Source organism: Cladophialophora bantiana (genome assembly GCF_000835475.1).
Source record: "Cladophialophora bantiana CBS 173.52 unplaced genomic scaffold supercont1.10, whole genome shotgun sequence".
Classification (NCBI taxonomy): domain Eukaryota; kingdom Fungi; phylum Ascomycota; class Eurotiomycetes; order Chaetothyriales; family Herpotrichiellaceae; genus Cladophialophora; species Cladophialophora bantiana.
The window spans coordinates 365,471-380,010 of NW_015971584.1; the positions used below are offsets into that span (position 1 = coordinate 365,471).

At 53.0% G+C, this 14,540-nt stretch overlaps 4 protein-coding genes across 4 annotated transcripts; 2 read left to right on the top strand and 2 right to left on the bottom strand.

The window, feature by feature from the left end:
- Positions 1 to 193: 193 nt before the first annotated feature.
- Positions 194 to 4,075, top strand: Z519_07044 (uncharacterized protein; the record flags this gene model as incomplete). The annotated part of the gene is made up of 1 exon (XM_016764780.1): positions 194 to 4,075. The coding sequence occupies one exon, from the start codon at positions 194 to 196 to the stop codon at positions 4,073 to 4,075; it is 3,882 nt and encodes a 1,293-aa protein (XP_016618730.1).
- Positions 4,076 to 6,023: 1,948 nt separating this feature from the next.
- On the top strand, positions 6,024 to 9,281 carry Z519_07045 (uncharacterized protein; the record flags this gene model as incomplete). Its single annotated transcript, XM_016764781.1, has 3 exons — positions 6,024 to 6,910; positions 6,977 to 7,237; positions 7,286 to 9,281. 3 exons carry the CDS (start codon positions 6,024 to 6,026, stop codon positions 9,279 to 9,281), a joined length of 3,144 nt encoding a protein of 1,047 aa, XP_016618731.1.
- Positions 9,282 to 10,045: 764 nt separating this feature from the next.
- Z519_07046 (uncharacterized protein) lies at positions 10,046 to 12,259 on the bottom strand (the record flags this gene model as incomplete). Its single annotated transcript, XM_016764782.1, has 2 exons — positions 10,046 to 12,190; positions 12,239 to 12,259. The coding sequence occupies 2 exons, from the start codon at positions 12,257 to 12,259 to the stop codon at positions 10,046 to 10,048; spliced, it is 2,166 nt and encodes a 721-aa protein (XP_016618732.1).
- A 938-nt stretch (positions 12,260 to 13,197) lies between these two features.
- Z519_07047 (uncharacterized protein) lies at positions 13,198 to 13,788 on the bottom strand (the record flags this gene model as incomplete). The annotated part of the gene is made up of 1 exon (XM_016764783.1): positions 13,198 to 13,788. The coding sequence occupies one exon, from the start codon at positions 13,786 to 13,788 to the stop codon at positions 13,198 to 13,200; it is 591 nt and encodes a 196-aa protein (XP_016618733.1).
- Positions 13,789 to 14,540: the final 752 nt, after the last annotated feature.

The following is a 14,540-nucleotide window of genomic DNA, read 5'->3' on the forward strand; positions in this document are numbered from 1 at the left end:
CTCTGCGTTCTCAGATACTTTGCGCTACATCACGATATCCTTCACAGCCTCACAACAGGCGGACCATCCGCCTACCATGCCTCCGACGCCCTGACCATCCTGGCCCTATCAGATCTTCCCCACTCGGGAATCGAGCAGAATAGGAGAGACACATCTGGCTTTCCTTTATCCTGGGCTAAAGATTCACGACACAATGTCGCACTCCTACCCGAATCCATACAATGTCCAGAGGCCTGGACAGCATTCTCCGTTGCTGACCACTCCAGCATTTCACCGACCGCGGCAGATACCAGCCCAGCAACACAGAGCAAATTCCTCCATGTCCAGGAGTCATCAGCATAATGCGAGTATAACGTCAAACCCGTCGCAAGGAACTCAGGAACTGGGAAGCGAACCGGATTTTTGGCTGGCTAATCCCCAGTACAATCTCCCGCCGGTATCTAGTCCTGGATCTGTACAACCTTTGGCTGACATATACAATCTTGACGAAGACAACTCCTACCGCGAATCCTCCTTTGACGATTTCCTAACGACAGAAGAATCTTCCGAAAACCCCCTAAGCGAGCATACCACTCCACAAGAACAAATTTGGGAGCAACAGTTCATGTTGCAAGACGCCGCACAGCCCCGCATAATTGATCCTTACGGGTCGAATGATTTTGAGGCCGCGCCAGGAGCTCCCGGAAGTTCAGATTTGCAAAGTTATTTTCACCACACCGAAGAGACACTGCCCAAATTCGTCTCTGGAGAAGAGCTGATGAGTTCCAAGAATTCCTCAGTTGGGTCGTCTCTTCCCGTTCCTCCGCGCCTGCAAACTCCCGATGAACAACAAAATCAATCAATGGACCGCTCAGCCGCCTCCCACAGGAGAGGAGCATCTCAAACTCTCAAAGTGGACACGAGTTCGAGGCATACCCCTTCGTCCGATCACAAAGTAAATGCCTGGCAGGGCACGTCATGCATGCGGGCACCGAGCCCTGTGGTCATGGTGTCTGACTATGAGACCTCTGGTGGCGTGAAGTCCGAGACATCACAGAATTTAATGCCGACATCTGCCAAGCGCGGTCGTGAGAGCGAGTCTTCCGGCGAGGACGACGATGGTGATGGTCTCGAGGGATCAGAAACAAGGGATGTAGACGTGTCTCCGTCTCATCTGATGCCTCCAGACGCCAATGGTACAGATAATTTTCGTTCGACCGCACCACAGCGCCACGGTCTTGAACCACAGTCGAGGAATGACGAAACGGTTCCCTCGGCCAAGGAGCTTGAAGAGCAGCGCCAACTTGAGGAAAGGAATGCCGAGGTTCAGGAATGGCTTGCAACAAGCGAAGCTGGCAGTGGGCCTGAAGATGAATCTGGGGGAAACGCGTGTCGCCGGACGCCTCAAGGGGCAAGGCGGCGGGCTCATACCGCTGATGGCCGAGTGGATGCTCTCGGTCCGGTGTACTCAGACGAGCATATCCCCGGTCCAGGGGCTCTTGTTGATGTGGAAACAGACGACGAGTACTTTGACGACGACGCATCAAGACAATCGTCGGTAATTGAAGAGCTCACGGAGCGGACCATCGAGCATTATCGGGAAGACGGCTCCCCGCGCCTTTCACCCCATGCTCTCGAGGGTCGCACATCTCCTGATAAATCTGCTTTCCCTCCGCTCGAAGATGAAACGCCGGCAGAACTACAGGATCCGTTGCCTACCCAGTTCATCAGGCGAGGCCCATGGCAGGATCCGGCTCGGGGCCCTGTTGTCAGCACAAGAGGTCAACCCAATACATCAAACGCTGCTGCATACAAGTTCAACGAAGAAGCAGCAAAGTGGGAGACCGCCTCGAGGGCTGCTACATGGGGAACACGACGTCGGCTGAGCGAGAGCGAAATCAACTCCATTGTTGAAGGCAGTCAGATTCGACACCTGTCCCTTTCGAAAAGGGGGCGGGAACGAACGAGCAGCCTCTTCAACAAGGCTCGGGGCATATTTCCTCGGCGCAGTAGCAGTAACATAAAGGAAGAGCCCTCAGCAGAGGACAAAGAGCCCGCCCCACGAGGTCATACTCACCGGAGCTCTGTCGGGAGCATCAAACCCCAGAGGATGCCGAGTTTTGGCAAGCCTAAGTCACCTTCGTTGAATACGGGCAGTGCCTTGCTTGCTATGACTGGTCACCTTGCAGCTGTCGGGCGTGGAAATTCAGTCGCCCAAGACTTTGATGCCTCTAAGTCAACACGCCCCTTACCGACGCTGAAAAAGCAGCGCAGCAAAAGTGACGTGACCAAGAACGCAAAGTCGTCAAACCTCGGGCTGGCAGATCTGTTGACCAAGCATGGCGGACCACCCATTCCGACTCTCGCATCCCCCATGCATGAGCGCGAACCGATCCTGGCGGCACAGATTATCGACAACGAAGACGCTCCTGCGGATGACGACGAGGACGAAACAGACGAGGTGGCTATTCGGATGGATCTTGAGATCCGCGCCGAGGACATTATGCCGACGATCGACGGATTCAGAGACCATGCGCGTAAGCTCAATCCTCGACTTGAGCCATATCTCATTGAACGCATTGGCCAAGAGCAGATTCGGCGCTACAAAAAACTCGTCGAAACCAAGATCAAGCACACTCGTTCTGTCCAAGTTGCGCATAAATGCGCCTCGGGCAAGTTTTGCTTCGATCTGGGTGGCGACTCGATGCCTCTAGCGCCCCGGGTCAGCTCTAAGGATCCGGACACGACGCTGACCCAGTTCCAAATCAGTAACCCAGCAGATGATGAAGTCGATGAGTCTGGGTTCACGGACGGCGTTGTCACGCCGGCATTATTTCCCGTGGGGATCCCCCTGCCACCGGTTTCACGACTTCCAGCCGAATTTGAATGTAATCTCTGCTTCAAGGTGAAGAAGTTTCATAAACCGTCCGACTGGACAAAGCACGTGCACGAAGACATCCAGCCATTTTCCTGCACATTCCCCAATTGTTCCGAGTCGAAGTCGTTCAAGCGCAAAGCAGACTGGGTACGCCACGAGAATGAGCGGCACCGACACTTGGAGTGGTGGCAGTGTTCTATTCAGGAATGCAATCACATCTGTTACCGCAAAGACAACTTTGTCCAGCATCTGGTAAGGGAACACAAGATGACCGAGCCTAAGGTCAAGCGGGGTTCGGGTAGCAGCAAGAACAAGGCGATCAATGGTGGCTTTCAAGAGGACAGTGAGGTCTGGCGGATGGTGGACAAGTGTCGCTCCGAGACCGACAAGAAGCCCCGGGATGAGCCTTGCCGCTTCTGTGGCAACGTGTGTTCGACATTCAAGAAACTGTCCGTGCACATGGGAAAGCATATGGAACAGATCGCCATGCCAGTCCTACAGCTCGTAAACATGAGGGAAGTCTCACCCGATACCATTGTCAGCCCGATTGATCAGCCGCCGGTGACGGCGTCGTCGTTCGCAGCCATTCCTGGGACGCTGAACCCCGTTGATACGAGCAATCTATCACCATATCCCACCAGTGCGACATCGGCCTACCAAAACTCCTCTGCAGGCCAGTCGCCCGCGTCGATGCATGGGCGTCCCCCAAATGCGGGCTACCAGCTCGACCAGACATACTACAGCCCGCATGCGCTTGCACCGACAGGCCCAGGCCAGATGATGACGGGTGGTTACGGTGCTACGGGGAACTACGCTCATCAGTCTCCCATCTTCATGGGATCAGGTCAGATGGATACGCAGCACCCACATAGTCTATCGCCCCAAAACGGAATGGTGACGCCCCGATCTCAGCCGATGGGCCAAGGGTACGACAGCGCATTCTACGACTCAACAGGGGCTATGTATACACACGCATCGATGCAAAACATGTATGCGAGCGCGCACCCGCATTCGCACTCGATGCCGGGATATACCATGGGGCAATATGCCTCATCGATGCTGCCAAGTCAACCACGAGGGGGACATGTCAGTCCAATGGGGGTTGAGGGTCGAGCTGGGCTAGGCCTACAGATGGCGTTGCATGCACACACGCAGCAACAGTTTATGTACGGGGACACGGCAACCGGGGAAACAGGGCCAAACTTGCATTTTACATGATTGACGGTAGAGACCGTGATCGGATTGAGTTTTGCAGAGTGAGGCGAGGACGCAAAGTCGGGGCCACGGCTGGAGGGCGGGAGGAGACTGCCATTTGACGCGGACTGCTATGGAGCAGAGCGAGTCGAGACTGTTTTGGACATGGTTTCAATCATGGTTTCGACAGGTTACGGATGTACTCTACCCAGGATAGATACCCCTATGATGTTCTGAGTCTCAGAGTTGGAATCTGGGTCATGATCGGGATGACAAGCGGGCAATGATTAATGCGATGATGGGACAATTTGGACATTTTGACTTTGCAACTTGTCGTTGTTTTCTGGAACTTTTGAAGTTGCGAAGTTGTGGACTTTTCGGCACGTGTGGGTGGGGGGATTTGGCTGGGACCTGGCTGGGACCTGTCAGCATGCACAATGAGCTCTTGGAAAGTGTTGTAACAATCCAAGTTATGAGCGGGCATGGACGGAACGCAGCGGTTAGCGAAGCTCGTGGGCATACTTAACCGCCACTTGTCCTGCTCGGCCCCATCCCGATATATATATACGTACGGATCATAGATGGGGAGCTTCAGGGGTGATCGGTAGTATTGTTGTAATATACCCTGTATGTTGGGGGGAATGCATGGTACAAATGTTCTGAATATTCTCTTCCGAGTTTCTTTGGTGCTGTGGGACGCAAAGGGCGTTGGTACCTACTTGTACTTGGTAGGTAGGTCGTATCGTACCTCGGACTGTCCCTCGTACTGCGGATACCTTTACCAAAGGCCTAGGCAGCAAGAGGCATCCACTAAGCCCGCAGCAGACTAGACCAAGGCACACTCACGTCGCTAGGGGCGTGTGGTTGGCTGATACTGGCTAACTATCTGCGAACTATACGCTCCCGTCAGACCGGTCTGCGTACGGTACCATGTAACCAGTACGAGGTACGTCACAAGTAGTTTTGTGTCGCCGGTCACGAGCCAATCACACAACCGTCACACGCCGCGTCCGTGTCGCCGCGCTCGGTTCCCTTCGTCATCGTTCTCTTTTCTCTCTCACCGTCTCATTCGGTCCCAAAACTCCCCCCACCACCACAGTCACCACGCCACACATACAGCACACACACCTGTTCAACTGCAGCACTTCTGCCTGCTATTACACCGGTTACTACTTGGTTGCTTGTCCTGATCAATTTTCGTCAATTGATTTGTTTCATTCCAGTCCAGGATGACTCCTCTTTTCCTCCTTCCGTTCCGTTAGCAGCTGGGATCCCGGCCTCTTGGGTTCATTGGGTTCATCAGGCTCATCAACCCCCTCCCGAGGGTGAGTCTCCTTCGTCGCTGCACTGCCCCCATCCATGTCTCCCAAGTCCCAAAGCCCAAGACCAACTCGGTGCAAACTCTCTCCCTGCATCCTCCCATCGTCCCTTTCCCTTCCTCTCCTCTTGTCCACAGTCCTCGTCTGCTTCTGCATCATATATTGATATGCGTTTCCCTCCCCCAGGCTTATGGAGATTTGGCCTCCCTAAGCCGCCTCATTTTCTGCAGAGTCGGTCCGAAAAAGACTAGGCGAGGCTGCCTCTCGACCCAACGCCTCGCACACTTTGATTGGCTACGCCTACCTCAGTCGTTGCTGAGCCATGCCATAGGCGTTTTGCGAGTCTCGTTCAAGCCAGGCTGTGTTCTCGAACCATCATTGAGGCCCTCTTGATCCTTGACGGCTCTATTTCCTCCTGCTTGTGTGGCCTCGCTTGCTCACTCGAGACTGGACTCTTCTCTACCCCGGGCCCGCGTGCCGGTTGAGTCGAACCCAAGGGTAAGCATCCGCCCTGCCTGGTGGCCGAGGAATGGAAGCTTTTGCCTCACTTTTGTGCCCCCTTGCAGCGAGTCGTGCTGGGGAGTCTTTCTGCCGAGGTCTGAGCTAACCTCCGGGTTCAGTTATATTGCGTCCCTCGACCACCTTCGCCCGCCATGTCGAAGGATCACGCTCGACCGCGTCAGTCGGTTTCCAACCACGCGCGGCTGCCAAACCCCAATGTATATCCAGCACTGCCCCGCCGTCCTGTTGCCCCTGTGGTCTCTGACTCATTGCACCAGACATTTGTCCCGGTATCAGACGAGGGCGGTGCATCTGCTGCAGCACCTCCGTCTGCCCTGCACTCAGCCTACTCGACGGATTCTGTCTTGACAGGGCTGCAGACCCCTTTATCCGCCATGTCTTCTCCTGGTGACCACATCCCTCGAAGCGTCTTCTCGCACCCTGATTCCCCATTTCCGGACTACGCCGTCTCTTTTGAACCCTATCCATTTCAACATCTGCAAGGCGACCCCAAGTATTCTCTTTCTTCTGGTTCATCACTTCCTCGCTTTGTGGACTCTTCTTCTGTTGCCATCGACGGTGTATCCAGTCACCAAACCATTCCCGGACCATGGACACATCTGGCTGCTACTGAGGGACCACCTGCTTTATTGCCTGATACAATGAACCCTAACGAACCTGGAATGCCTCCTCGGCATCCTAGGCCACCCATACATGATCTTACGTGCTCTTCTGCTAGTGGACGGAAATCTTTAGGAGACTCGGGTTACGGATCCAGGTCAATCATGTCCCACCATGAAGTCGACTCGGTGATGGGAGAGCAGACAAAGATGGATCAACGGAACGTCACCACGACGTCCTTACCTTTCTCCCTTCCAAACTCCTATTCCCTTTCTCAGTCCTCAGGCGTTACTCCTCGTGCCTTGAACCCGGCCCCTTCAGAATCAGGACAGTCGGCGACGCACCGACCACCGCAGAGAAGTAGAGACCTGGAATGTTCGGAATGTGGCTACCAAGCCAAGACGAGGTCCGATCTGAAGTACGTCGTCGTCGTCGTCGTCGTCGTCACCTTTTTGATATGCAATGCTGACAAGGGTGGTTCCAGGAAACATTTTGCCCGCCATAAACGCGAGCACAAATGTCCCTTCCCTGACTGTGCTCAGAGCAGTAAAGGGTTTGCTACTAGCAATGACCTTGACAGGCATCTTAAAGCCGTGCATAAAATCAACAACCGGAAGAGCAGATCCTACAAGTGCTTTGGCGTTGGTTGTAACAAGGCGGAAAAGGAATGGCCTCGCTTGGACAACTTCAAGCAGCATCTCAAAAAGATGCACGGGGATCAGAATCTAGAGTCTCTACTTCGATTGTGAGTATCTGTTAACTAGTTCACGTTCTTCGGACTGACTTCTTCTAGGTCCAACGAATGGTACCAAGACCAACTTCTACAAGGACAGGCTGACGAGACGGCATCCCTTCCTGCCTCGATCCCGTCGCACTCGTCGAATTTGCTAATCTCCGGGCACGACCAATTCTCTGTCTCTGACAGCAACTATCAGGATCTGAACACACTCTTCGGCCCCAACATAGCTCAGATCACTCAAACGTCTCGCTCACCAAGTTACAATGGCCAAATCATCGACCGAGATCTTGCCAGGTCCTTTGGCCCGGCTCAGCCCATGCAACAACACAATCAGCATCGGCCCATAGCCACTGCGGCCAACGCCCGCAGTTTGCAGCAGCAGCGGGCTCTTCCCAATCTGAACACACAAAATCTGTCATCTCCCGTGGCATCCGTGCAGAGGGCATGGTCGCAGGCCGACTGCTCTCAATATCAGGATATGTCACAACTCTCTCCCGACTTCACCAATCAAAGAGTCAACTTCCAATTTTCGCCCCGTCCGTCTCGGGAATCCTATGCCATCGCTGCCACTGCGATGAGAATGAATTCCGCATTCGGCAATGTACCGCCACGGAAGACGAAAAAGCCACATACAATTACCGTCCCTGACCTTGACCCGAACCGAATGGCCGATTTTGCCTCACTCCCGATGGCCCGTGTCCCGCCGGACCTTGGAGGCTCACAGGACGATCTTCTTGGCTATGTTGGAAGTAGTACCAACCCGGCCGCCACTGACAACGACTCAGGGCCTTCACCACACCAAGGCTACCAGATCAATATCATTCAACCCGACAATACTCCTTCAAAGTCTAAGCTCGCAAAGGCGATCGAAGAAGAGATCCGCTCCTTTTTAGAACAACACCAGTCCAACGGGCCCAATCAATCACGTTCTGACGAGGATATTCTGAACCTCGAGGAAATCGTGAACCAGTTTCGATTGTCTTTACACAACAGCGATGCCATGACAAGTTATACTGCCTCTTCCGTCAGGCCGGTCTCTAGGGCTATTGATGCTGAACCTCCTGGTGGCATCCGATATCTTCCTTCAAAGCCCGCGCGTTTTCCATGTGAGTATCCGGGATGCAAAAAGGTGAAGCAAAGGCAAAGTGATTTGAACAAGCACATGAAACGCCATTCGAAACCGTATGGTTGCGTCTTCGACGGGTGCAACAAGACTTTCGGCAGTAAAAACGACTGGAAAAGGCACGAGAAATCACAGCATGAGCAACAAGAGTGTTGGGTCTGTGACCTCTGTTTTAAAGTCTTCTTTCACGACCCATCCAATTATATTCAGCATCTGCAACAGGCTCATTCGATTCTACGGCCGGAAGAGCACGCTCAAAACCGCCGACTAGCAAGCAATTATCAAGGCCGGTTTTGGTGTGGTTTCTGCAAGGAAGTCGTTGTTCACCCTAAGACTGATGTCGACGCTATCACGTATCGATTCGATCACATTGCAGATCACTTCATGAAAGACCATAAATCAAACAAGGACTGGGTTGAGCTCACCGGCGAGGGAAAGACGAAGGAAGCACGGTCTGAGGAGAGGAAGCAGAGCGAAGGCAGCGTAGAAGAAGAAGATGATGATGATGAAGAAGATGATGATGATGTCATGCATACTCCGCAGGCTCCTTCTGAGACTACTCAGTCTTCGGCTTCACAACACAGCGACTCCTCGCCAGTGCACCAAGCCTTGTCGCCGCACCCAGCCAGCCCTTCCAGCACTCACCAGGGGTCATCAGGTGTGGGCAACATGCATAGCGCGATGGAAGTGCCTCAGACACAAGATGTGTCGATGACAAACCAAAGTCATGACCAGGGCCAGGGCCAGGGCCAAAACGAGGACTCCCGCTCTCACCGGCGTCACCATCTACGCCATGCCACACTGATCATCTGCTGCCAATGCGATTTACCCAATGCCTACGGGCTAAGCAACCGCTGTATGGATCCTGAATGTCACCAAAAGTTCTGCGCCAATTGCACCTTGGCTGCTCCCGAAGTCGTGGTTTGAATGACTGGGCGGACTTTCTCCTCACCTGACCTGGCGTGCACTCGTTTGGCTCGCTTCTGATTTTCTGTTGATATGACATCGGGATGAAGTCACTTTTCATTTTTATTGGTCATTATACCCCTGTTCATGGTAATGTTTGGTGTCTACGAGCTGAGTTAGCCACATGTCGAAAACTTGCTGTCGTTTGTCTTTGAGTCGGGTGACTCATGAGTCTGTGGATGGAATGAGATGGGTTGGGGAGGAATGGACAAACAAGTCTTTCCCTTTTTATGCTATTCTTGTTTCCCACTTCTGTCTGGGCGGACTGCAACGGGGGAATTGGAATTGCACGAAATGGCGTTTGGTTACTGAGTGCGTATACATCGAGGCATGTGCATTGGACGTTGAGATGGGAATATGTATTGGATCTGGTTCTGGATTTGATGATCGGTGCCTATGTTGTTACTATTCGTCGCTATTGCGATGTGGGATGTGGGATCTTTGGATAGCATGCGGAAAGACGGATGGAAATGTTCAAACGAAATCCCGAGATATTACCATGTATTGTACCAGTCACGCACACGCTCTGACAAAGGGGATGGTCTCCTTAGGAGGAGCGAATTCGGGAAGCCATGGGCGATTCATTTACTTAGAATACAAGGGAACACCTTCACCTTGACCTGTTCGTTAATGGATTGTTCCGTCTCCGTCTCCATGCAATTTGATACTGACTGACCGTTTAGAAAAGCAGGTGCGTTGGACACGGACTGGAGCTTGCTCGGTAGCTAGAGGCCCATCCACGCCGTCTTCGCGATACATTCCACCCCGGGCTTGCGCTTGCTTGGCTTGATCAGACCCAGGTACCGCAGCTCGGCCAGGGCGCGGTAGAAGAGGGACAGTGCTTGCTTCTCCTTCTCGGCCTCAGCATCGCCTTTTTCCCTGCTGTCTTGCTCATCGGTCTCGTTCGCTTCGTCGTTGTTGGCGTCAACGTCAACGTCATGATCGTGATCGGTGGTGCCGGCGTCGGCGTCAGATCGTGACCGTGCGCCGTGCAAGAGCGTGTCTCGAAACGCATCCCACAGATCCCGTACGTTGACCACCACGCCCGCTTCATTGAGCATGTTCAGCAGGAGGCTTGTGGGCGGGAGACTCGCCTTATCCGACATGTCTCCACCTTCGCCGCCGGTTGAGGACACGCAGCATGCGCAGCCCAGGTAGTCCGCCGGACGGACCAGGGCGCGCTCGACGCAGTGGCGAGGGCGCGGGTGGATGGTCTGAGAGAGCGGGGATTTCTGGTTCACGGTGTATGACTCGGCCATGAATTCGCGGAAGGGGTTGAGGCCGTCGCAAGGTGATGGTGAAGAAGGGGATGACGTTCGGCTTTGGAGGTATCGGCGCAGGAGTGTGATGAACTTTTCTGGTTCGGAAACGTGGCTCGTCTCGGGATCGGCCTCTGCCTCTGAGTCTGATTCTTGTGCGGAAGACCGATGGAAGTCTTGTAGATCTCCCATTTCCGGGGCGGAGTCGTTGAGGAATTGGATAAATGGCGTCCCAGGGGGTAGGCTTTTGAACTTGTCTTCGATGGCCTCGAAGAGCTCTGATCTATCCAGACCAGGTAGAGACTGCAGGAGATGCGTTTCACTCTCCCACGTCGTATATGCTTTCAGTTTGAGCCTCCGGTGGTAGATGTATCTTAGGGTAGAGATGGCACAGAGACTTGAACGCATTATGTCTTTGCCTGATCGGATTGCTATGACAGCTGCCTTTTCAAGGTCGTCGTCGGAGGTGAGGAGGTGTCGGACCCTCTCTCGTTGGGTCTTGTCGCCCTTTCCGAGCGCTTCGCAGTATGTTCTAAAGCTGGCCAGGTTGCGGATGGCTTGACACAGTACCGGCGCCCACGGCGAGGGCGTACCAGATTCGATGCACAGCATTGACAGAGGATTTGCAAAAAAGTGAGACATGTAAGCGTACTTGATGGCCCGGGCAAATGTTTCAGGTGTGCTGCCTTGGTCTTCTGCCAGAGTGGCCAGCACGCGGACGACCGACGGACCAAGAAACACATCTGCATCCTGACCATGTTGTATTGTCGCGTACAGGTCAAAGAGCCGATCTTCCACATTCAGGTGTGAGCTTGTTTCAAAGATTTGAGCATCCAAAAGTGAAACAGTCAATCTTGACAACCGAGACTCAAAGAGCTCGACGGTTGTTGATATGCCGACGAAAAGAACGATTGGGATCCTGTCCGACCAGGAGTGGAAAGTCGAGATCAGTTCGGAAAAGACAGTAGTGTCAAATGATTCGACATCCATGATGGATATCACCACTCGCTCGACGCTGTGGCGGTGGACATATCGGTGGAGCAATTCCAGATCGAAGGCCAGCGGGATCAGGGCTTTGTGCTCGATCAGGAATTCTGTATACTCTCCAACTCCTCCTTGCCCAGATATCGCGGATCTGACGACGTTCTTCAACGCAATCTGAATGTTGGGACAGTGACTCGGCTGCAAAGAGACCAGCAACTCTGGTTCCCCATGCGTTTTGTCTGGCACGGTGCATTTCCATGTTTCATGGACGTCGTGGTGATACTTTGTGCTGGGACCCAACGCAAGTAGCGCGGTCTTCAGTCTCTTCCCATTCCGGAGGTCATCTGCCTTCTGGGTGCGCGCATATCTTATAACCGGGCCAACAAATTCTTCGTCTACCACATTGACAATGCCGTCGATTTTCTCCTGTTGCTTGGCCCATATTGTCTCAAATGCACTCCTTCGCCGTGTGACAGCCTCTCGAGATTCTTGTCCACCCAGCACCCGTGGCCACGAGTACTCCCCTTGAGCACCGTTCGAGGGGGTTTTGTTCAACTTCCGCTTCTTTTGCGGACTCGGATCGATCTCTTCGTTCCCTTCTGTCGTCGGTCTGAAAATGTAGCAGCTCTGGAATATGTTAACTGATATTCGGAGACGAGTCTGTCCTCAGCTTACCGTGTGCAGTTCGTCGTCCATCTGAGACTTTCGGATTTATTAGCCCTCCCGGTCTTGTTTAATAAGGCTCGCCTTTCAATGATTCACCCGAGAACGCGCTTTTGTCATATAAGGCGCGTCGTGAGGGGAATGATTTTTGTCTGACAGAATCAGTTGGCAGCTGTTTGGCACGTTTCAAGCACGTTTGTCGTGGGTGTCTTAGTCAGACAGATATGTCTGTGCTTACCCCTGACTGCCATGCCCCACCCGTCCCAAGGGTTGAAACCCTTAGCGCTTTAGGGCCAATGATGCGATGCCAACTATCACGGCGCTAACTTCCTGAGTCGCAATAACCATGCAATATAATATGATTTTTGAGTACGGAGGATTTCTATGAGAGGGGGTGCCCTGGTACAGCCTTGGGGGTCACGTTGCATGGAGGCTTGGCGAGGCTGCGGTGTGCAACGTGTTTTCCGTATAGATTAGAAAAGAAGGGAAAGAGAGCAAAAGATGAGCCCGGGTTTCCGAAACAATATCTCTCGCAATCCCACCTCTTCTTCCTGAGATTCAATTTTTGTCATTTGCTTCTTTCGACGTGACATACTTCGCTCCTACTCTTAGACTTTCCACATCTCTTTGACTACCGGCTTCCCAACACGGGCTCACTCTTCATGACGCGTACACAAAGCTAAACGTGATGGACGAACATCCCTCTGTTGGACCGTTTTGAAAGAATACAGGATTCCCATCAGCCGGGCAGGTGGCAAAGTCGCGCACCCCTATCACACAGTCGAGCGTGTTGGCGGCGGTGACACTGCAAACCAAGGCCGTGTAGTCCGCAGTGCCCGGTGGGAATAGGAAGACTTCAGTCAACTCAGTAGTGGAGGTGACGTAACTAAGTCTGCCATCCAAAACGGTAACCAGGTTACAATTGTTATTGAAGATGAAGGTGACAGCGTCGGCCTCGGACGGGACAAAGTCTAGCCTTTCTGTATTGCTTGGTCGACGCTTGAGACATACTGGCCATCATAGACTGTGCCGCTATCGCTCCCGACGAGGATGAAGGTCGGTTGAGCTCCACCGGGATTACAATTAGTTGGTATGACAGCGGGGGTTGTGGTGGTAGTGGTAGTGGTAGTGGTAGTGGTAGTGGTAGTGGTAGTGGTAGTGGTAGTGGTAGTGGTAGTGGTAGTGGTAGTGGTAGTGATAGGGGTGGTGGTAGTTGTGATGGCAGTCATACTCGTAGAGAAAGTCGTGGACGACGTTGTAGGCGAGGCTGAAGTGGTTTTGGAAGTGGTTGTAGTTGGCTTAATCGTCTTGCGAGTTGTAGTTGAAGAGGTCTCTGTTTCTGGCCAAGAAACCCAGGCCGGTGGGCTTGGGAACGGAGCAGGGGCACCGGGCTTGGGCGCACCAGGCTCGGGCCCAGGAGGCCATGAAGCTGGGCCGGTGTCGATAGAGCTGTAGGGATCGAAGTCTCCAGAAGGGGGAAAGATCCAAGAGCCCACACCGGTCTGAGCGAGAGAAATTGTGAGCAGGATTAAAAGGAGGAAGGGACGAGGAAAGGAATGCATGCTGTAAACGAACGACAGAAGGAGAAACAGAACGAGTGACAGACGAGTCGGTCGAGTTGGCAATGTGTCGAATATCACCCCATTATTATGTAGGTTCGAGAATGGAGAAAGAACTGTATAGATAGTATCCTTGTAGGACAGATCGATGTATTCCGTTTGCTTGATAGGAAACTCTCCCGCCTTGACTGTATCCTTGAATGGGGTGGATCAAAAGTGAAATGAAAGATCGGATGCATCAGTTCATCACAATAGGGGGGACAACTGCTTTCGTCTGTTCCCACTGGGCTTTCCTTCGAATCGTGACCGGCGTCTCTGACCTAGCTGACGAGTACTCATCCTACCCCTTGTTGATTGTGCGCGTTAACGAAAGAATGAGGCTAGGTTTTGACTATATTTATTCCTAGAGAAAATTGACAAGTAGTTAGTAGCGGAGCTGAGGATCAGCCACTAGCTGCAACGGCGCGCCACGGGAACGATGATGCTGTGCCCGAATTTTAAACGATGCGAGATTGCTGTGGCAGGACAACATCTTCCAAAGACATTGAGCCACCAGGATAGAGAAGTGGTCGCAAGTCGAAAAGGTGTCAATGATGGAATTGGTAGGTCTGCCGCAATTTGGATCCTTTTGTCGGCACTGCACGGCGTGGAGAAGTTCAGGAGTCAGGATGAAGGGTGAGTGAAGAGGTGTTTAGAAATGAAACCCGACGCGGCGTGGAAAGGCTGAGAGAGTGACACGTGCACCCACGTGTCAT